Raw genomic sequence first — 24,714 nt, forward strand, 5'->3', positions numbered from 1 at the left:
GGTCAAGCGTGCACTGGACTGTAAATTCAAATCTCCCATTCTCCCATCAGCCATTCACTTCCTCAAGGCACAGAGAACTCTCATGACTGGAGGAACCTGAAATATCCTGAGTATAGGGGCACATGGACTCCTCCTCATCAGTTATGAAAGACTGAGTGTGTATACAAACTCTTCGACGGCAACGGCAGCACAACTAAACAGCTTCTTTCTGTAATTCTTGTATTTTAATTTCACAGCTGCTCTTTACTGAGACTTACACATATAACCATTGCTAGAAAACTATAAGAAAGTTAATAATTGTTAAAGGGTTACAAAATGATAATTGTTCTATTTCTTCTGAATTGCCAATACCGATTTTGCTGTGAGAAGGGATTATGGAAAGAAATGGAACACTAGAGACAGGAAAGTACTGTTACCAAAATAATCTAACAAATGCAAATATAGCTCACAGTATTAACAAAAGTGTCGACTCTAAGACTATAGACAGATGTTAGCTTTGGATCCAGCTGTGCTGATCAAAGGCTTTATGCCCCCCAGCTGCTCCTCACTGCCCCCTGCTGAAGTTATTATCCTGAAGATCTGCCAGCTCCCTAACTCACTTCAGGCAATACCAGTCTGCCGAACCCATGGCACCTATTTACATTATTTAGAATAATCCAGTTGATTTTGTCTAAAGTAAGTACACTTGAACAAACTGTTCCACTGTCAGAGCTTCATGGTGGTGACCTCTGATAAGAAGCCACATGGATGGCAACTAGTATAGTTGCTTGCACTGTCCTTGTCTTCCTGAAGCCCTAGAAAACAGTCACTTCTAAAATACCACCTCCCCAATAATATAAATAAAAAGCATTTTAAAAATCAGCTAAGCAAATACAGCAATGCCTAAAACCTGATTATTTTATTTACTCAACAAAAACACCCATTTTCCTACTGAACTACACATAGGACTTAGAATTGCATTGATACTTGAAAACAGCATGAACAATAATGATATAGATCTCTCATCAAATGTGCACAGCACCAAAACCATCACCTTTGTTCAGATAAGGCTTGCTAAGAGATCACTAAGAGTAAAAACTTAAACCATAAGCCAAAACACTGTTAGGTAATTCTCAGTTTTGAGTGAATAGATTATGCCTGACTCAACTTTCACATTGAAATAAGCTGAGATTTTTGCTAATAAAGACAAATCTAAATATACAAATCAGGCAACATTCTGAGCTGCAGACTCCATATCTAGCTCTAAAATAGTCCCTTTCCAATGTGTAAATGCACTGTAAATCAGTTTTGGGTTTGGGTTGTTGTTTGGTTTTTTTTTTCCTAAATTTGCAGGAGAATTTTGGATCATCTTCCATTTAGTTTTTGGAGGTATATTCAAGCCATAAAACACACATTTCCCAACCTTACCAAAAGGTGTCTACTGTTACAACACACATGTTAAAAAGGTTTTTTAAATACTAAATGCTCAGCACAACCATAATTTCAATTGGATTTCAGCCTGCTCTGGTAACTTCTCTTTTGAGGTGACAAACTGAAAGCACCTGAATTCATTACAGCCTGATTAATTATGCTGCTTTCATACAAAGGGGAGACTTTAATCAGAAATGGTAACCTTAAACAGTACCTGTGCAGGGGCATACCAGAGTATCAATCCCAGATCCATACACCTTTCATTTGCTTCATGAATTCTTAGTAATTACTGCTTCCTTACCTATCATGTAGGTCAGCTCAACTGCAACTGGTTGAACAACGAAAGGAAGAGGTTTGGAGTACTTTAGTTCTAGTCAATAGAATTTATACAAGTTAGTACAAGTTACTGAAAACTTTACCTTCTGCTCTCCACTTGCTTTCCACAACCTATGCAATCACCCCTTTTCTCCCCTGACTAAACACTAAACAAAGCAGGAGTTTGGGGAATCAATGGGGAAAAAAGGAGTGGAGTCAAATGTCAGAGACCTCTTTTCTCATATAGCTGAGGAATGGCCAAATTTTCATCTTTTACATCTTTGGAGGCGATTTTCTTAAGTTATCCAGAAACTGTGAACACCTGGCTATAACCTTCTCCTAAAGCAGGCCTATCAGCAGAACTTACAGATGGCCCGAAATATACCCGTACCTAGAAAGCAGTACTAGTTTTGTTTTCTTTCTTTCCAAGCCTGTTAACATGCAAAGGCAAATTAATACAAGACAAGAATCAGACATACTTGTCTAAAATACACACTGCATAATTAAACTGAGCATGAAAACAAATCAAAGGCATATATGTTCAAATAGTATTTATTGTTCCTTTACATAAAGGAATAAGGAACTTGGCATATATTTCTTACGAATAAAGGCCCATCTTCACACAAAAGTATGGGTTATGAATAGCAATGAACAAGATAAGAGCACATAAGATAAAGTCAACTACAGTAAGCCACAAACAGAAGCAGAGCCAGATTGACAAGGGAAGAACTCCTATTCTACTGGGCTACAGAGCATTCTCTATACAGTATTTCAATGCCAATGTACACCACCATTTACACTGAAAAAGACACTTTAGAGAAGCATTTTTAAATGCAAAGTTTGGAGTATCTCTTTTTTTTGTATGGGTAATACTCAAAGCATATTTCTCTCTACAGACTTAGGTCTCTCGTGCTTAGCATCTGTAACATGCCTGTGTGCTCTGCTGCTAACGGCGATTTAAAGAATTTGCTGTACCTACAGGATTGTATTATGGAGATCCTAGAGGGTATGACTAAAACTTGTTGAAATTAAGTTCTAAAAAATATGTACATGTAGGTGACTGGTTAGGGTTTGGTTAAAATCAAGAACAGGAGCTACTCCCAGGTCTGTCTCTCATAGCCGGTTGGCTCTGATAATGAATACACAGGGTTTTCTGGAATCAGGTGCTTTGGATAAAAACAGTAATGCAAAATATTGCCATAAAATGAAAAATACTGCCGGACCAACAGGCTTCCTTCTCTTATTTGAGGCTATCATTGTCCTTTATGAGCAAAATGGCAGGAAGATCACTTACGCTGTCACACTTAGGCAAAAGGAGCTGGCTCTACCTGCAAACAAAATGCAGTGACAAACTACCATCCCTCTTGTTCTTCACCTAGGGATGCCACTGCATTATTAGACTGATAGACCCAGGTAACAACATACCTCTTTTAACTGTGTAACATAATGCTGCAGCTAACACACATCAAAAGAATTTACTTTTAAAGTGTAAGAGGGAAAAACTACAGTACCAGTTTGCAAAGAAGAAATTAAACTTAAAAAGTGATTCTTTATTAAATAGTATTGTTTAAATACTTAAGGCAGCTCCTCCTCTAAATTATCTATCCAATTTCTGTAGACAAAACTCTGACTTTTGCCATGGAGAAGAGATTTAGATACAAAGAGTAAGAAGCAATCGGAAAACATTTTGTGAATTAATTAAAACAAAATGTGAAACTATATTACTCAGTAAATGGCTAACACATTTTTCTAAGGAGAATGAAATATAAATGAAAATTCAATGAGTTTATTTTCAATTATATGGTTGCCTTCTTTTTAACATGTTTCCCCAAAATTTAACCATGAAAAGAATACCTTTATATGTCTGAACAACAGAGGTTAAAGGATGTACTTAATATTTTATCTATTACTATTAGCTTTGATACTAGTATAGATATTGAAAGACAGAAATGTATGTAGTCCAAACATACATAAGCCAGCCACAAATTAATCTTAAAAATTGCAGTAGGGACAGTATCTCTGTCAGCATCTCTGCTTTGGTTGGCTCAACCAATCTGCTGTAGCCATTCAACCAGTGAAATAAATTTCTATAATGATTTCACCATTTTAGGCTGCCTATCTGCAAGTTCTTACTGTCAACATGAATTATTCTGTACACTGCAATTCCCCCATCAATTGAGACAAAGTATGACTGTTGTAGTGTTCTGTTAACATGACATGCTTCTCATGTATCTGTGTTTCAAATGTCAAGATGATACAGCACAGCCAGAGAAAAATGTTGTATTATCAGATCTAGAAGAACAATTCCCACTAAAGGGTAGACTTCAGAATAGGTAGGTAAAGCATTTTCTTTGATATGCAATCTTTAGTTGGGTGTCAATTCTGAATAACTTCTCCATGTTATGGTGTCTTTCTATGCAACTGAAGTGTAAGCTGCTTAAGGAGGATTAATCTGACACAGCTTGATTTGTCTGTTTTATGCAATGCTCATTCTAACCAGACATAAGTCAGGTAGCTCTGTCTTGAGAGCAAGAGAGCAGAGAGGGGAGAAAAGCTATTAATGAGTTGCTATTGGCTTGCGTCTGTTTTGTTCTTCTGGAGGAAAACTGTTTCAGAAATTCAGTACAGATTGGAATTCTTCAGTTATACCAGTTGAATGCTGTAGATAAAAATATACATCTGAAAGCTTTAAAAGTGTGCAATTTTTGTTAAGGAGCATATGATTACACATTTAATGTAAAAGGTAATGATTCTCAATATATAGTCTAATGAAATAACTCAGAAGTAAATTAGAGATGATGTAGCCTTGTTAAAGAGTTATTTTGAGATTAGAAGACTTAAATACATCATTTAAATAAAACTGAATGTATAATTTTGGAGAATCTGTAGTTGGAGAATCATTTTCACAAAAAGAAACACAGCTTTGCTATCTCCCAGCCACTTAGTACAATTTAATAGATTTACCACAGCAGTACATAAGGGCAGAAATATAGAAAATTATGTTAAAAGGAATCTTCATCAGCACCAGGATAAATGGCTTAAAAGACAACATATAACCTTTTAGAAGTTGTCTGACCGCAGTCCAGAAAATCTTCTATCTCAGTAGAGCTAGTGTAAAAACATATTTGACTTCAGACCAACCGGGATTTACTGCTCAATATAGGTTGAAAAAGCTGAATTATGGATTACATTACGTCTTTTAATATATGGCACTGTAGAAAAGAAACCCCCATACGTCAAACTGACTTATTAATCACTATTGCTAAAATACGTACTGTGAATAACATCAGCTAATGGGCCACAAAGTAGATCTAGGCAGAGAATTCTAAAGACACTTGGAACATCGGAGTCTCCAACACGTATCAAGATTGTCAATTAAAAAGTATTAAAATGTTAATTAAGCATTCTTAATATTCATTAATTGTTGCAAACTGATCAGATGTAGAACTGAAATGCACCACGTATATAATCTACAGATATGATTATGGAGGAACCAGAGTCAATTCAGTTTAGCCTGTTACTTTAAGACCTTACTCTGGACACTCTCCATTAAGAGTTTTCTAAGATAATGTATTACCCCCTGAGTGATCTGGACACTGACAAATGCTCAAACCTGAAAATTATGATCTGGGGTAGAACGAGATCATCTGTTGTAATTCTTTTTGCCTTTAACAGAGAAAAGCCACAGAACATGTCCCATTAGAGATCAAACGAATAAGCATTTTGCAATACTAAGAAGTAACAAATTGAAGATTCAGACTCAAAGTAAATAATTCTTCTTCTAGATTCTCAATCAAGAAATGAGACTGTGATGTATTTCCAAAGAGGCAATTTTTATTTACAATTTCTTCAAACAGAGCAAACCTACTTTCCACTTTAATTTTCTTGTTTTAGAAACCCTTCTATATTGGTTCTAAGCTGTTTAAGGTATATTATGAAATGAACAGAATACTTGGAATCTTAATTATTTTGTTTTTTCTAACATCAGTCACAAATGTTATTACTTTGACTACCTGCATAGCTGACAACAATAGTAGGAACCGTACCTGCAGCTCTTCATTAGAGATTTGTTATTTCGTAAGACAAAAGCTAAATCAACAGCAGCATAAAATTCATCCCATCCCATTGTAGCTACAGCTGAGGATTACAACTTTTGGTACAAGAATTTTCTGGGAACACAAGCTTTATCAAAAGGCAACAGACTTATGGCTGTTAATGTTATCTGGGGTGGGTGGAAGGTTGAGAAGACTGTAATTTGAATCTCAGTTAAAGGAGGGAAGGGGAAACAACATAATGGACTTGTGTTTTCTGTTATTTATAAAGAATTACTTACAGAGATAAGAAAATTTACTTTTGCTTTGGAGACAAGCACCAGGCATATTTTCCAGGTTCATCAGATTAAGCTCACTTTCCACTCTGTAAAGATACTTATTATTTTTATTGTAATAACATAAAAATGAAAACAAAAGAAGAAAAAGAGGGATTAATGAAAATGTTGCTGGCTTCTTTTATGGCTTAGGAAATTGTATCACGGGCTAGTGATATGGCCTGGCAAAAAAAATCCCCTCTGCCAAACACCTCCCCAGTAGATAAAGCAGGCTGTAGTGCTGCTGTCTTTTTGATCAAGAGAAGAAATCCCACACCAATGACTGTTTCCCCTGACAGACTGCTTGTCCTTTTTAATGTTACATGAGAGCACCAGCCTGAATTTCCCTCCCCTCAGAGCTAGTACCACTACCACTGATTAGAGATGCTGGTCTGCCTAGGGGTACTCACTTCTTTGGCCAAGGCTGTTTAACCTGTTGTGCTCCTTTTATTCCCTACCTTCTCCTTTGGAGACAGAAACTTTGCCTTTTTTATGGATCTTACAGGATGCTCATTGTCCTAACAGAGCTTCCTCTAAATTGCTCAGTAATTGGTCCATCACACAGAGGTTCAGCTCTTGTTATCCTTCTGGCTTTGCAAGAGACTGTCAGGCTCAAAAAGACTGGGGAAATCTCTCTTTTACTGACAATTACAGCATGGGCCAACATAATTCCATGCTGCTAAGGCATAGAAATCACTATTTATGATACCTTCTACTTTCTCAAACACACTTGCAGAAAGTCTCATAATTCTCACATTTGCCCTCCCCTCTACAAAAAGAACCCCTACTGTTCGTTGTCCTTTTGTTTGCTGAGATAACTATTATACTGAGATTACTACAAACACAATAACAAGAGCAACAGCAAAACTAGCAGTGGAAATAGGTGTACTGTACTACCCACTTCAGATAGCTAATCCACAGGCCCTGCTCAAAGTATCCTAAAAATGAGAGGGTGAATTATGGTAAGATTTCCCAAAGTGGTTTAAAGACCTAGGAATCTGACTCCTAATGACTTGGACTCTTACATGACCTAGGGTTTCCATACACAGTCTAAGAGTTTTAAATTAATTTTAGTCAACTATGTGAAATGTGTGTGGATTCACTCATGCTTCGAAAAGCGCTAATGCAAAACTAACCAGGTAGTGAAACTGCCCTGTCAAACTAACTCCAGATTCCTGCAGTGGGACCCAAGTTAAAAAAAAGTATAAAAACTTTAATTTTATTCAAATCAATGTAACTTCATATAGACCAAAAAGTGAGATTTTACTCAGGAGGAAAAGCAGGGGAAAACCCCAGTTTGATTAATAAGTCATGGAGACACTCACCACAGTCCCTCTAGACTGTAAAAGATTTTCTTAATCTCTTGTTGTTGCCATTTTTTAAGTTGTCTGATTTTGTGTTTGAGTGTCTCTCCTATTGCCTATATTAAAGAAAACCCCATGCCAAGGCTGGGGAGCTGCGATTTGGAGTCCTGCATGATGCCCTGCCCTTCCTATTGCACCTCCCCTGCAGGAACTGGCTGCAAGCCTGTAACTTGAAGGCAAGCAGTAACTAAGTAACTAATAAATAAGGAGTATACCACTAAAGTAAACAGTACCCTAGCTATAATTAGGTAGCACAGACAAGCTGCTGGTGGTAGATGTCTCTGCGAGTTCCCTCAGGCCTTCTCCAGCCCAACTCCCCCACAGAATCCCTTTAACCAGCATGCTCCTCTGTAACTCCAGGCAAAACAAAAACAAAACCCCCTTTTTTCCTAGCCACTGACTAGAACAGAGTATGTAACAAAAGGAACATCAAGACAGAGATCCCACTATCATATATTTTTACTATATTATTTTTCTGAAAGCAAAATATAGCCTATAATATTCAAGACACATTGGAAAACTTCCTAAACGTGCACTTAACACACACTCAAAGTTCCAAAGACTTTTGTGGTCAAATAATGTAAAGCTTTTCAAAAGCATGAATATGCCAATTTCTAGAAAGAAACTCCTGTCTTTAGCATTGAAAAAAAAAAGAGAAATAAAGCACTTCCTAAATCAGAATCCGTTGGGGATTAGCAAACCCAAGTTCATGCAGCAGGAAACACAAGGAGATTGACAGGAACACTGACATACACAGAGATCCAACAAAAGCTTACTGCATGTAATTAATGTTCTACATAAGGCACATTACTAACTTCAAACAAACTAACCACTGTGCTTAAAGTTAAGCATGTGCACATGTCCCTGCAGGTCTGGAGCTCAAATCCCTAACTTCTCGTGAATGTGGCCAAACAGGACCCATTTTACTATCTCTCTTACAAAGATGGGATGTGCAATACACACTGTTTATGTAAACTTGTGAACAGTTCTTAACAAAGCTGGAAGGTTACTTTCAGCTCAAAGTTTCAGTGTATTTGAGCCACGATTTTGAATTTCATCACTGGCAAATTTCAGCCAAATTTTGAAGAGGACTGAGGACAGTAGAACACTGGTCAACATATGTGGAAGAAGTTTAATATCCAAATTTAAAAAATAATTGCTCAAAACACTCTTACAATACAGACTATATCATGGGGATTTAAAAACATCATGTTCAATAAACACCGAAGTTCATCAAAATAAATTTGCCTGCACCCCAAACTGCTGATATTGTGTAATTTCATAATGACATCACTTAAGCAACTTGCAGAAGAGACCTGACTCTAAAACTTGTGCACATATGCACATAATATGATATGTGAAATACTCCCAAACTGGTAAAAAAAGCATTCAGACTTACAGTACAATCTTGGAAGACTTGTGTATGGTAAATGGAAACCATGAAGGCCCTGTCTTCATTCATCTTTATTACACACTGAGCTTTATTTTGATATGAACTACTTAAACTGAAGAGATAACATTTTCTATATATAAGACAAGAAGTCCTGACTGAAATGCAACATTCAACTGTAGCACAATGCATAGTGGTGGTAAGATCCATTTAAGAACCATCAATAAAGCTTATCCAGATAACTTCACATTTTTAAGAAAGAAGAGCTTATCTGATAATTCCAAACTGTTTTCTCTGTGTATTACATTAGAAAATGTAAAAGAGGATGCCAGACAGATTTAATTTTTTGAAATAGTCAAGACTGAACAGAAGCAGAGTTTAGATACTGTTGTTTAGGGATGTGGAGATGGGGGACAGGACCAGGGCATGATAGACAGACATAACTGGGGCAAATGTTTGGTTCTACAATTTACATCAGGTAAAACAACAAAAATTTCAGTACTTCTAGGTAAGGTGCCTACATCATGTAAAACACTGATGTTTCAGTTACTGCTCAACAGTGCTTAACCAGATTAAGGACTTTTCAGTCTCATGCTCTGCCAGTGATGAAGGGCACAAGAAGCCTCAAGGGAGCAGAGACAGAACACGTGACCCAAACTAGCCAAAGCTGTATTGCATACCACAGCACATCATGCCCAGTAAAGAAACTGGGGGGAGTCACCCAGAAGGGCAGATCACTGCTCAGGTCAGGCTGGGTATTGGTCGGCAGGTGGTGAGCAATTGTATTGTGCATCACTTGTGTTTATTGGTTATTTTACTTTCCTCTTTTAGTTTTCTGTCTTCTCCCCTTATTTCTCTTATTATTATTAGCAGTAGTAGTGGTGGTAGTTTTGTATTATACTTTAGTTATTCTTATCTCAACCGGTGGGGCTTACATTCTTTCGATTCTCCTGCCCATCCTGCCCTGAGAGGAGGGGAGTGAGCAACTGGCTGCATGGTTCCAAGTTACCAGCTGGGCTTAAACCACGACACATTAGAAGCTGGCAACATTAATCTTTAAAGACTGAAGTTCAAGCCTGCTTGTCTAAAGGCTTAGGATAAACTAAATGGGATACATCAACAAGGCCATCACCAGCAGAGATAAAGAAGTCATTACCCCACTCTGCTCAATGCTTGTCAGGCCACACCTGGAATACTGCATTCAGTTTTGGTCCCTTCTATACAAAAAATATGTGGGCAGACTGGAGAGAGCCGAGAGAATGGCCACAATGATGACCCAAGGAGTGGGAAGCCGTGTGAAGGCTGAGACAACTGAGTTTGTTCAGCCCTGATAAATGATGGCTCAAGGGAGACCTTATCACCTTAATCCAGTATTTAAAGGGTGGCTACACAGACAGCAAAGGCTCCCTTTTTACATGGAGTCACACGGAAAAGATGAGGGGTGATGGGTACAATTTATTCCTGGGAAGATTCCAGTCAGACACAAGAGGAAGATTTTTTCACAATGAGAACTATCAACTGTTGGAATAATAGAATCATAGAATGGTTGAGTTTGGAAAGGACCTTAAGACCATCTAGTTCCAACCCCCCTGCCATAGGCAGGGGTATCTCCCACTAGATCAGGTTGCTCAAGGCTCTGTCCAACCTGGCCTTGAACACTGTCAGGGATGGAGCATTCACCACTTCTTTGGGCAACCTGTGCCAGTGCCTCACCACCCCCACAGTAAAGAATATCTTCCTTATACCTAACATAAATCTCCCCTGTTTAAGTGCAAACCTGTTACCCCTTGTCCTATCACTGCATCACCCTATCACCCTGATGAAGAGTCCCTCCCAGCATCCTTGCAGGCTCCCTTCAAATACTGGAAGGCTGCTATGAGGTCTCTTCTCCAGGCTGAACAGCCCCAACTTTCTCAGCTTGTCTTCATATGGGAGGTGCCCCAGCCCCCTCATTGTCCTCATGGCCTCCTCTAGACTTGCTCCAACAACTTCAAGTCCTTCTTATGTTGAGGACACCAGAATTGCACACAATGCTCCAAGTGGGGTCTCACAAGAGCAGAGTAGAGGGGCATGGTCACCTCCCTCGACCCGCTGGTCATGCTCCTTTTGATGCAGCCCAGGATACAGTTGGTTTCTGGGCTGCAAGTGCACACTGAAGCCAACTCATGTTAAGTTTCACATCAACCAACACCCTCAAGTCCTTCTCCAAAGGCAGTGGCGGATTCTCCAACACTGGACAGGGTACTGGAACATCTAGTATAGAAGGTACTTTTGCCAAGGAAGGTTGGACCATGTGACCTTTGAGGTCCCTTCTAACCTGGTATTCTATGATTAAAATGTTAAATTACTGTCACTCTCGGTATGACCTTGACTTCCTATGAAGAATCAAGCTGGAAATATCCAAGAATAGGCATCTTAATAAATTTCAAATTCCTGAGACTTTTTCAGTACCTTAGCTTCAGTAAATGACTTTTTAGGCAAAAAGAAAAAAAAAAAATCCACAAAATCTGTTTGGCATTGAAGGAAGTTATCTATTTGGTGACTCATATGACTCTTCTGGAGGAGGACCAATTAAAAGGGAGACAATGCTACTTTAAGATACAGATCTAAATCTTTCCACATATTGAAAACTTACATCTTGGAAATTCTATGGTCAGGTTTTAAAAATTATTTTCTACTGACACCAGAAATGTCATAGCACTTTGAGTCTCACCTTCTGAAATCAACGGAGAGACTCAAGCCAATTTTGACAAACCCTCAGCTAGACCCTTTCAGACTTCCTCTTAGTCTTACCAGTTTTATTTAGCCATAAGAAAGAAAAAGGCTAGAACTGTATCAGAAAAACAGGCTGAAAAATGTACTTTATCCTTCAGTGTCTGAAAAATCAGGAAAACAAATGGAGAAGACAATTGAAAATACAGAAAAATCCAATCCAAAACCAACCCCCAAACAAAAACCAAAAAGCAAGCTCACATACCCTCTTTCCCCACAAATCCTCAAGGCAGCTGCCTTTTGCAAGAGGAAAAACAATACTCTTTCACAGCAACAGCAGCAAACCTATTTAGGGACTGACAAATATTGGATGAACTATTAACTACTCAAAAGTCATTTTGCCAACTTCTCAGTTTCCATGCTAATAAGCTGAACACAGTATATTTATAAAACATCTGTAAATAAAGACTGTATTCAATATTACCACATTGATAAACTGATTTTCTTTCAAAAAATGCAACATTTCTCCTTTTTTTTTTTTTTAATCCAAGGAGGATTTTGATTAAACAAAAAAACCCACAAAACAACAAGAAACCAACCAAACACAACAACAACAAAAAAAAATCAAAAAAAGCCCCAAATGCTATTTAAGACTCCAATAAGGAACCTCTGAAAAACAGAGAAAAATGCTCTTCTGTGTGCTAGATCAACATGTTAGGGCTGTCATGCAGTCAGGAGGGATCAACTACCACTTCCATCTCCAAATGAAGTAAAAATCAAATTTGTCTTGGCCAATAAGGAAAAATTATTAGTATCATTGAACCTCTGTCAGAATATTCTGTGCTACACAGATCAAAGCAATACACACAGTATGCAAACCTGTTCTACTAGCAAAAAAGAATGTTTTTGCTGGCAGAGAGCCACCTTCTATTTTCTTGCATTGCTGCCTGGTTTTTCCTCCTGTCAACTGAGATCCATGCAAAATTGTTCTTCTGCTTCCTGACTCACTGTCTGTATTCCTGTCTGTCTGCAACAGGCACAAATGTATTTCAATACGTTCTCTCCAGATTAGAATTATTTATCACCAATGCAAACACAGCATTATCCATCATCTTTTACACCTTCCTACATTTTACTAAGTCTGTAAGATGCATTAGAGTCATGTTACAAATCTTGTCTCACAAAAAATCTGAATTCTGAAAAAAAATCACTTGTGTTCGTCATGGGCTAAAAAACACAGTTTGAAATTAAATCTTTTTAAATGGAAATTTATTATTGGGGAAATTTTTTTGAAACTGAAATCTCATTTATTTCAGAATGACAAAAATAGCTGCAATTATTAATTAGGATAACATGTATATAGTCCTTCAAAAGACCAATTTTCAAATAGATATTAATACATTTCTTGTGAATTATTTTAATATATATTTGACTTTTGGAAACAGAAAATAAAAAAAGCCAGAGAAGCTGAAACTAAATTTGAGATTTTCAAAGATTCATAAAGTAGTATGCAAGGAATTTCATAAAAAAATTACAAGGAGAGAGTCCTTAACTTCCTTCTGTCTCCTTCAAAATTCAAACCCATATATTTAACTGGTAGTTTTGGGATAACTCAACCGAAATCATAACTGTCTGGAGCAATGACATCCTACATCAAAACAGGTCTGAAAGAAGCACTGCATTCTATCATGTCAGTGATACATGAAGCAAAGAGTGCTTGAAAAGGCAATGATACAATAAATCATAAAAATTCCTCCTGTTCTGCCATTGGTCTACAGGTTTAAAAGCACAAAAAGCAAGCTTTAACTTCTTGAACCGTAAACACTTGCAAAAGGTGTTCTGGTCTATTGTATCTGCTTTCATATAACTCAAGCTTAATCAGTGTAAAGGCTCTTTAGATTCCAGTGCTTTCTAAACACATCTTGACCACTTTAAGCAAAAAGTAATTTATCAAGAGCAAACTATACAATATGAAGACCAAGCTGTGACTTGAGCTGTAGAGCAAGTCCTTCCAAAGATCTTTGAAAGTGCATGCCACAGAATTACTTTAGTGCCAAAAAACGTGAAGGAATACCCTGAAGATTTGCTTAGAGCAGGGCAATCCCACTGACTGGTGTTTTTCCTCAAAATAAGACTATTCATTGGTTCTAACTTTCAGATGTGTCAGAAGCAGTTATGCCTCACAGTTATGTTGGCTGATTCATGAACTTCTGAATCTGCATGATATTTGTCGAGTAAACACTTTGGAGAGAACCCAATGCACAACCCTTCTGTAACAAAGACTTCTGCAAGACACACTATACATACCTTCTTGTTTAAAAGGGAAAGAAAGGAAGGAAACAAAGCCAGGTTTTCCTAGAGACAGCTCTGTCCTACTTTTTCATCATGTCTGACCTATTCCAAATAGAAAATTACCCAGTACCTTGATTTCTTCTTAATATTGTTACGATATTAAAAGCAGAACTGACAAACAATTGCCGTAGTGGCTGAAATGTCTATGGATAACCCAAGCATGAAATGAGGAAGCCAGCTGTAATGTGTGCAAACAAATTCATCATATTCAGTCCTGGATAACCAAAAAGAGAGGGTAGTCAAAAGGTTTTTTTTTCCAACTGCGTCACAGTACCCAAGTGCCTCCCAAATTATCATGAATCCATCCCTATATTTCTACTTAGAAATTAGGAATTACTAGTAGTATAAAGATCTGATAGACAGGAATATTAAATAACTTCTCTACGTCTGCATTTGGAAGTCTCTGGTATAACACAGATTTCCAAGTCTCAAGACAGAATTTTAAATTATATTTTATACAAAACCTTAACATGAGAACAGTGGTAAAATGCTCAAATTATACCATCTGAAAGATGGATTTAATTAAAAAAACGTGGTGCCTCATGCCCAAAATACATTTTACAATCACCTTCATAATTAGCTTTTCTCTACACAAAACATCACTGTTTGAACTGTAGTTGTTTTGGGACTTTCCAGGTCTGCAAGAACATTATCTTCCTTGACTAATATGATGGTTGGAATATACTGGATAAGAAAAGACCCAAAGTATCAGATCTCCCTTGAGCGCTGACCCAACAGATGGTCCTGCAAATTCTGAAAGATGGTGTTTGGTACAGTATGCTGAATATTCTTAACATGAGTGCTCTTCCACTACGTGAGAAAGAGGGGCTTTTCTTATCCCTAAAATGACTGTCTTCAATAAGCGGTGATTCACTGAACTAGCCCTGAAGCTGCGTTTGGAAGCTCAGTATTCAAAAACCATCTGTGCCAGCAAGTACCAGGAGAGGGCTTTCACTTTATATTTAAACAAATTATACCCTGAGATATTTCAAACATACACTCTGTATTTATGTATTTTGGGATACTAGCCATAGGTCTTGATGAAAAGCCAAATTATTTTATTATTATTAAATACAGAAAACTACTCATATTTAACCTCCACACTTCAATTCCATAGTTAAAAAAAAAAAAAAAAAAAAAAGCCTTACAATTCAAGACAAAGGCTTGAAAAACATTAACTGAATAGATTCAAAATCCATAAGGTAAACAAAAGCAACTCAAAATAACCTGACATTAGAGGTGCTTAAGGATAGAAGAGCTTAAGTGGTCGTTCTCTCATTCCTGTACATCACCCTTTGCCATCCACTGCTCTGTATCAACACAAGCATCAACAGGACACAGCAAATAAGAATCACTCAGTACTGTTGCTAAATGCATAATACAGCTCCAGATTATTAGATTCCTAACTTGATAATCATGCATTAAATTCCAAAATGCAGTAACATTTAAAGATATTTTCCAATAAGCTTGTCTTATCATTAAGAACATGAAAAAAAAAAATCTGCAAATGCAGTATTTTCAACTCTGCAAGGCAGAGAAGCTGAACTCTTCTAAAGGTACCTCATTTCTCTTTACCCCTTCTCTTTCACTCTTGATCTAAGCCACACTATTATAATAAGTAGACTGAATTACTGATGAGCCACTAGCTGCTACAGAGGAAGCTGTGTTTCTAGCAGATTATCTAAAATACGAGAAGACAAGAAAGGTACTAAAAAGAAAGTGAATGAAGAGCAGGTGATCTCAAGTTTGCTGTCTCTGTCTTCTTGTCAGTTCCTCCTCCAGTGCTCACTGAGCTCTAGGCCAAACTTCTTCAACAAGCTAAGCTGAAACTATTAACTTTTTATTGCTGTTAGGTTAGTTTTCTGCCAATTTATCAAATAGGAATGGGTTAGCACAAGGTACAACAAGAGCCAGAGCCAATGAAATGGAAGGGGCAGAAAGGCACTACTGGGGATTGGGTAAAGATCACATTCAGATTAGCTTAGTTTACCATGTAATCACAGTCTGAAACTAGTTACACATTTGGTGGCAGTGTTATTTGAGGACATCTAGCCCCTGCTCATGCACTTTTCTATAAAATCGTTTATTCCTATTTTTTGAAAGTTTTTTGGTATTTTTAAATATGGCTGCATGGAGAAGCCAAACAATGAACATATATGATAAAAAATCAGCCTCACTCCAAAACTTCTAATTTTCTATCTCCCCAAGTAAAAGTGGTCAAACCCCCCAGCCATACTAGTACAGAAGAGGCAAATGATGCACCTGGCCTTGATAATTTAAACTAGTTTTACCATCAGAAAAAAAAGTCAATTTACTTACAATGGGAAAACAAGCAAAGAAGTTCAAATGAGCCCTGGCAATGTGAGGCAGTTTAAAGAAAACACTCTCAAACAAAGTGCTGGTAGAAAAATATTTCCAATTATGAACACAAACTTGTTCACATTTAAAAGAGCTGTTTCTCTGTATACAGCAAACAGTACTTGATCACGGAAACACTAAACTCTCCCATAAACTTCTCTTAAGCAAAATAACCACCACTACTCCCCAGATTGACCTCCTGCTCAGATCAAAAGGTATTATTAAAAAGATTTCATTTCCAAAGAGAAATTGTGAGCTAGTATTTCTGTTAAACCAAGAAACTGGACTGAAATTCAACACTTCTCATTGAAAAAAAATGGCCAATGCAACCAAATAAAATATCAAACAAGAGTTCAGAAATGGAAAAAATGTAACATGCAGGGTGGGATGATTTGTAAGTGTTATCTCTTTGGATCAGCAAATGTGCAGTGTCCTAGCTGCAACAAAAGCAGACGTGTATGTCAAAAAGGGCAGGCCAAGAAAGCTCTTACCAAGTCAGACCTTGAAAACAGATTATCAGTAGCAAGGACTTAAGCAGCTTAGAAATTGCTTAGAGAAATCAGAAGGTCACAGACCATAGTGGAAGTCAGATATCTGAAGCTCGAATTGTGCTAAGGAGATGTCTGGACAGGATATAGCTTTAGAATAGCTTTCTCTGTTGTTTATAATCTGCAGAAATCCAAAGAAGATAAATCAGATAGCCTTAAGAGAAATAACACAAATTTTCAGAACCTTTTAAAAGTGAAACATTTATGAGGAGCTTGGTTTACTTCTGCATAGCAGCCCTCATACATAGCTCAGAAAAAGAGAGGGAGTTTCTAGCAGCCAACTTGTATGACACAGCTTTTACAATACTAACCCCCAAAAAGACTCTGAATAATCCAGATACAGCATCCAAGTCCTTGAAATCAATTTGCAGCCAGACAGCAATATAAGTCAGCCAGGATGGTTAGAAGCTAGGAGGAGAGTGATGGGAGCACTTCAGTCTGAACTGGCAGAAGTCACACAATTCATGACTCCAGGATATCTATGTATCAGCAAAAGCCTCAAGGGTAATTAGTCAACTGAATAACACAGAAGTTCAGCAAAATCTGGGCTAGGAGCGCAACAAAAGGAAGTAAAAATCTCCAGAAACTTTTGGAATTTGCCACAGACTTTTATCTTTTCTTTAAGAGCTATACAAGGAGAGTAAGGAGCTTCTAGATAGAAGGAAGCTGTTCACCATAACCCATCCAGGCATATAGCTCTGAATAAAATGCTTCACCAAAGGTGACCACAATTTGGTTCACCAAACTATAAAAGCTTAAAAAAAGGATATTTTTAAGGTGACAATAGACAATAAAAATGAAATTCTGGTATTTAAGAGAAAATATTCCTTTGGTCAAGTAAAGATGTATGGAGGACGTACATTTGTACATCATGAATCTGAAGGGATCCATATATTATTTCAAAGGTTCAAATTACCTTTGAATTAAACAGTGAAAGCCAAAGATATCTGTGCTTAGCTTCTAATGAAGGCTTTTTTTTTTTTGTCCTGTTGCTGCAGAATTTCTTACGGGTGCTTGCAGAGGAGAACAGAATTCTATACTGAATGTAAGACAAGGAGGGAGACTGAAAGGAAGGCAATGCAACAAGACAGCACAAAACCCAGGAAGCTCCCTCAGTCTGAAACTAATTTGACTAGAAATCGGGAGCACCTCCTATATATCTAAAGTTGAAAGTCAACTTCAGAATATAAACAAGACCCATTTCTGTTCCTAGCTCAGGTAATTCCTTTGCACTAATGTTAGCACACGAAAAGAGAGAGAAGTCAGATAAAAGCTATCCAAAACGGGAAACAAAAAGGTCTTTGGAATCGTCTGGCATTTAGACAGCCAAATGTCAGAGTCAAAACTGTTAGTCAGTTATTCAAAACAAAATGTTTGCATTTTCCTCAGAACAGGCATATAATAGGGAGAATTACTTTGACTCTTATTTGTAGTCATATTTAGCAGAAACAAAAGCAGCCAAACTATATCTGTACTAAACAACACAGTATTCTTCTGGATTATCTAACATAAGTTAACCTAATTATCCTAGTTTTCTACTTTGGCTAATATATATCACGCTTATGACGATTTTGCATTCCATTGTAGTGTAGCTACTTCTCCATTTAAGATAACAGAAGAATCATGCTAATGAATCAGATTCTGCTTCTACAGTACAATATTCTTATTAAAACTGCATACAATTTAGCAAGATTGCAAACACATCTTTGCAGTTGTGGGGGACAACTAGCCATTCTGTAAAAAGTTTAGACACATATTTGTAACCAAACTGCACTTAATGTTATTACTACAAGCTCTTAGTCCAAACAGTAAGCAAGAATACAGTTATGTTTCTCAAGACATTTCTTCATGCCCTACTCTTCTTCCTGTCTTCCTCTGGATTATGCAGAGGAGAAAAACAGTATAAAGGCAGTGAATAGTTTCAGAGAAAGACCTATACTTTGCATTTAACTTACTTTTTCTAAAAATATTCTTCCATTATCTGTTGAAAGTTAACACTTGAAAATACAACTAACATGCCAGTTTAACTGAGGCAAGATAACCTGGACTCAGTCCTTCTAACTTTGGAATTTGCATCACCTTGTTCAAGTTACACAGTTCACTGAAAATATCAGCATGCAGCATTTCTAGTTATTCCTACCAGGTTTTGAAAGAGTAATTTATCTTATTCTGTGCATCAACATGTACCTCTCCTCCTGGGGCAAGCAGTCCTGGTGAATCAAGCTTCCGTTTCTTTCGAGGACCAATAGCTGCCAACGCAGTGAGATTGGCATCCCTCTGCCTCATCTGTGCAAGTTCTTGTTGCTGCATCTATTAGAGAGAGGAAAAAACTTTGGTTACTTTTAATTCTGTTGGCATTTCATGAAGTTATTCTCAGCCTTGTGAGCATGGGGCAAAATTGACACATGAACAATCCCCAAGAATACTTTGTTGTTCCTAGAAATACCACTTTAGCAGCTCAAGCATGCAACCTTGCAGTAGAGTAATGAAGACACAGAAGTTCTCTTGACTTTTCATAGGATTTCTGTTTCCAGTAACTCAACTTTTTTTTGAAAACTCCATCCTTATTCTTGAAAACTGCATTAGCCAGTAAGTACTATATACCAACCACACATCTCCAGCTTAAGATTGATATGAAGAATGTAAACACCAATTCAAATCCTCAAAAAAATCTCAATCATTATTTCATCTCAGATTTATTTTCAATATTTCAAATATACTTGATACTCACTTCAAAAACCTCAACATATCTAAATTTATAAAACACTTCTATTTAAGCGTCAGAAGAAATTAGTGCTGACACAAACCCCCTACAAACTGAATTTACAACTGGTTTATGGGGTTAGACAGGTAGCAACACCTTTGACGAGACTGAAGCTAAGAAAATAACCTGCCAGTGTGTTATGTAATATACCAAACCACAGAAAATAAGAGAAAATATCCTGACCACCCCATGCTGAAGAGGTAGGACTGCATATTCATTTTAAGTATAATCCTTTCAGAGAGTTAATGATAACAGACATATTCCCATGAACAATCTTATTGTAATAAATATTTTGATCAGCAATACTACACGAGGATAACTGATGAGGTAATGCTAAATCTAATTTTAATTAGATAAAAGCATTCATAACGCCATAGCTCCAAGTAATCATTCTTACTAATTTCAAAATTTTGGGTTTGCATAATCCTTCAGTAAATCCAGAGGAGGTGTTTATTTTTTAATCTCTTTGATGTCATACTTGTTCCCACTTAAACAGAAATGCACAGAACACTACCTCAAGAAATTCAGTACTGGTAATGAAAACCTTGTATAATACAAACACAATTCTTCATTAAAATAAAACTGAACTGACAAGTGTAGATGGAAGTGTCTCAGCCATTAGTTACATGTGAACTGAATATACACAAGCAGGGCCTGAACTATCTTGGCCAATGTAAAAAGGAAAGAAAATTTAAACTAAAAGTAACAATGTATGGTATCTTTTCTCCAGCTACTTCTGCCTAGGAAGAGCAGGTCCACTTCATGCATTCTATTTAGTGTACTTTTTTATTTTATTCATTTAGAAATGCAACATATTTTCATGTCCTTCAGAAAAAGCAAATTCAGTTCATTTAGAGTTCAAAACCCCATTTTCCACATTTTTATGCTATGTATTTTGCGACTTCAGTTATTATCATAAGTTGAACATAACATTATCTACAAATACACATCTCATCTACAGGACAAAAGAATTTCCTAAATACAAAATGAAATGTGGAAAAATATCTAAATAACAGTGCAAAGGTCTATACATACTTCCCTTTGCCAACTCATATTAGGTTTTTAGCTCGAATATCTTTGGCTCTCTTCCAGATTAAATGCCAGTTAGACAGACCTGCCCGCTTACCCTTTCAAGGTAGATAGCAACAGTGGTGAGCTCTAATCATTTACAAAGGTCATGATCGGAAGCTAGCCCGTAAGCAGTCATTTAAAATTCGATTGATCCCTATTTGTAGTCAGGGAAAGAAAATGGACATTTCAGCTGTATTGTAATTATGAGGCTTCAAGGCAACTGTAAATAGAAGTGCAAATCCAGATACTGGCAAATACCTTAGAGAAGAAATTATTACTATAGTATAACATATATCCAGGAAAGGTTGAAGATAAAACTGCATATAAAAAAAGATCAATCATCTTTTTGCTAATTTGCCATGCTTGCCAGCCTATAAGGGTTATCACAATTATCCGAAGTCTGATGAATATTTAAGCAAGGGCCAACTGGCTTGGAGTGATCTCAGACGAAGTTGTAAAGTGGATAGCTTCACAGAATAAGAAATTTTGCACTGGAGGAAGTATTCATTTCCTGGAAGCGCGGGTCAAAGATAAAGTCCGATAGGTAACTGGTATCATGCAGAAGTTGTTATATGAGCATCTTATTCAAAGTCACCATTTCCATTTAGCACATGACAAGAAATCTGGGTCAGCCAATGGAGCCAGGCTCTGTTCTATTGACACTGGGTGAATACCACCAAGATCATTCCCTTCACTTTCCCGTGGCTCTCATCCTGCTTCACACAGCTTGTCTATTATTTAGGCTATAAGCGTTGAAGACATGGATCCTCCTCAATGTGCCTTACTTATAATCTGGCCCCAATGGGACTAATACACACTAATACAAATAAGGAATATGCTGCCAGATATAAAAACTCCAGAGAAAAGCACAATGCAGTTTCTGATATTGATTTTACAGTACACACCTTGGTATACTACAGTAGAAAACAAAACCTTCTTATGTATACTTCAAGGAATATTGGTCATAAAAATATGAAATACATCAAATATATTTGCATCATCAGTACAACCACAGTATCCTGGTGTTCTACATAGTAAGAGCTGAAGCGGTGAAATACTTGATAGGTATTACAGTACACAAATTCTCATCAATCTCCTAAATTTTTTTTATTGCTGGTGATTCCCCCCCACCCCAGCTCATCTGAAGGTAGAAGATGATAAAATTACATTTGAAAATAATCAAGAGAATTATGACCCTGATACTGATATTACCAACAGAAGCCGTTATCTTGCAGTGGTTACTTTACTCTAGCTGGCTTACAGGAACATCTTTGCACACTCACTATTAACTACTAATTTGCTTACAATAAAACATTTTTGCAGTTTACAGATACTTACTAGTGAGACACTTGACAAGATTCCTGGATGCTATTTACATCCTGAAGCACACTAATCACCATTGTTGGCTTCTTCATATCCTTATTCCAGCTTGCTCTGATTTCTCTCTCCAAGGCATACTTCTGTTTATTTATACCCCACATATGATTATCTGTACTAGTCTCTTTCCTACTCATCACCTGACCCTTCATAAAAAATATTATCCCCAATTGTAACCCTTGCTTAAAAAAGCAGTATCTTGGCTCTGGTGAAAAGAATAGGACGTTACACCCTTCATAAAGACATTTACACATGCAACGTGGCTGCTAAAATCTGATTCAAACAGGAGCTTTTCAAAGTTAATGCCATGAAGATAGGAGCTATTTCTAATTGTCGTAAAACCTGCTATGGTTATTGCAGGTAACTTTCAAGAAGTTTAGGAATATCCAAGCTTCATGGGGGTTGAGTAAATAACCTAGATTTAATAACTCTGCTTTGATGCCAACAGAGATTACTTTTAAGATGTACCTCTTTTACCACCAGATGCCAAATGCATGACCCTGACCACTGGAGCATCTTCTCCCCACTATATTCTAGAACTGTATTCCCTGTGACAAGTGGAAATAACTTTGCAACCAGTTCTGCACACAGGGCTCCAAAGTAATTACCATCTGAATTCTTAGCATTAAGAATAAGGTGAATTAAATGTAGCTATCTTCGGTGTTCTGAAATTACTCTTAAAAGTAACTGAAACTAAAGCTACTTAAGCTTCTTACTCGACTTTAAAGTAACAAAACAGATTGTTACTACAGTACAGTTTATCTTCTAACTAAGCTAGTTAATAATTTCTGGATAGTTAAACAAATAAAGCACCTCTTAATGTCTATAAATTCTGATAAAATAAATAATTTTCCTGTTAATTAATATGATATAGCAGAAGTGAACCTAACTCAGTACATCAACCAACAAGATGCTACTATTTGATACCTGTATTCATACACATTCTCATTTTCATATTGGACTGCTGATGCAATAACATTCTTTAACTTGCCTTCATCACAATTAATATGGATATATTTATCAATAGTATATTCAAATTTCTACCCTCTGGGAAAAAAGCAAGGCTTCATTCAGAACCACACTAATAACTAATATTAATCTAAACCACAAATATTCTCACATATTATATAAGAAAAATGCTTATAGATGAGATGCTGTTCCTTGCTCCTTACCTGATCCCAATTTATTTTTAGCATGCCATTTACTTACTGAAAGGTATTTTATTACTTAATGACAACTTTAACTTAGATGCCGTTTGATGAAAATGTACAGTATAAAAATTAAGCACCAACATTTTTTTTACACAGCGAAATTTTTGTGATGGTGCAATGACATTAAAACCCCAGGAAGAACACTACTTCACTACTTCAATATAGCTAAGAAGAGAGGTCCTAGAATTTTAGTTTGTTTTCCTTAGATCATTATGTTCTGATACATTTACATATTTCAGAAAGAAATGCCACAAGCCATATGCCACAAGGAAAACAGCCAGATGTCTATCTAAAGTATCAACATTAGATCTTAAAATCTAGATTTAATAATTTCAAAAAATTCAGAAATCACTTATCCATGGCATGCTTTGTAAGTAATTTTTATAACAGAATCCAAGCATTTTAAGCCTTTTTCACTTTAAGCCTTTTCTGCACTACAAACCATCGTGAGAAGTGTCACTGGGATAATAATATGTGGTGTTAATATGCTTACTGAATATTTTTTTCATCTTAGAATCATAGGCTGCTTTGGGTTGGAAAGGACCTTAAGGCTCATCCAGTACCAACCCCCTGCCACAGGTAGGGTAAATCTTCCACTAGATCAGGTTGCTCCAAGCGCTGTTCAACCTGGCCTTGAACACTGCCAGCGATGGTGCAGCCACATTCTTAGATATTTACTTCCACTGGCAGCTGTGGCAGTCAATGCAACTATAAGAAACCACAGTTCAAAACTGAGTATTTAATTTTCAAGACATAAGAACTTCCATCCATTACTCTAGTATTACAATAACCACAGAGAACAGTGAAGATTATTTTCCGCTTTCTTAAAAGATCAACTAAACCATGAGTAAACTCAAGGAAGCTCTTGCTAGAGGAATAAATTCAATGGACTTTTTCAAGGTATGAATTTAGTCTGGAAAGGCAATTGTAAAACAAATGCTGGATACTCGGTACGAACACCTACGGATCTCAAATCAAACACCTTCTCCAATTCAGAAAATTAAATGGCCTAGCAGTGGTTGTAATCTGTACTGTCAACAGATGATTCTCCCTCTTCAGTGAGCACAAAAGTCTGTTAACGTCAGCTATGCAAACATCCTAGTGAACATAACATGCTCAGCTGAATCCACAGGAAAAGGAAATGTCACACAGCCAATGAAGCACTGCACTACACATTAGAAAGACAGGAGCTGTACACAACCATGAGCAAAAAGCATCTTGAAAGGAAGGTAAAGTGCGCTCCAAATGGAGGGCAAAGACTAAACAAACTGAAATTAGCTTTGTTTAAAGTAAGAGATGCAAATGAAATACGGGCCTGAGCTAGTAATGACCATACCTAGAGAAAATTTCCTTCAATACAATCAGAAAGTAAGAGGATGACTGGAATTCTTAACAATTCAAGTTTACATATAAACACCTTCAAAAATAAAAGGGAGAAGAGAGGGGTGTCAAAGAGGGGCTTCACTACCAAGAGGC

At 36.9% G+C, this 24,714-nt stretch overlaps 1 protein-coding gene across 1 annotated transcript in view; it reads right to left on the minus strand.

The window, feature by feature from the left end:
- LOC308231476 (transcription initiation factor TFIID subunit 4-like) overlaps positions 1-24,714 on the minus strand; it is a 146,575-nt gene that overhangs the window by 30,567 nt on the left and 91,294 nt on the right. Inside the window, exon 14 of the mRNA XM_080636953.1 lies at positions 19,003-19,125. Coding sequence (XP_080493079.1) covers positions 19,003-19,125 — 123 coding nt within the window. The remainder of the gene's footprint in view (positions 1-19,002; positions 19,126-24,714) is intronic.

This window comes from Psittacula echo (genome assembly GCF_963264785.1).
Source record: "Psittacula echo genome assembly, chromosome: Z".
Classification (NCBI taxonomy): Eukaryota; Metazoa; Chordata; class Aves; order Psittaciformes; family Psittacidae; genus Psittacula; species Psittacula echo.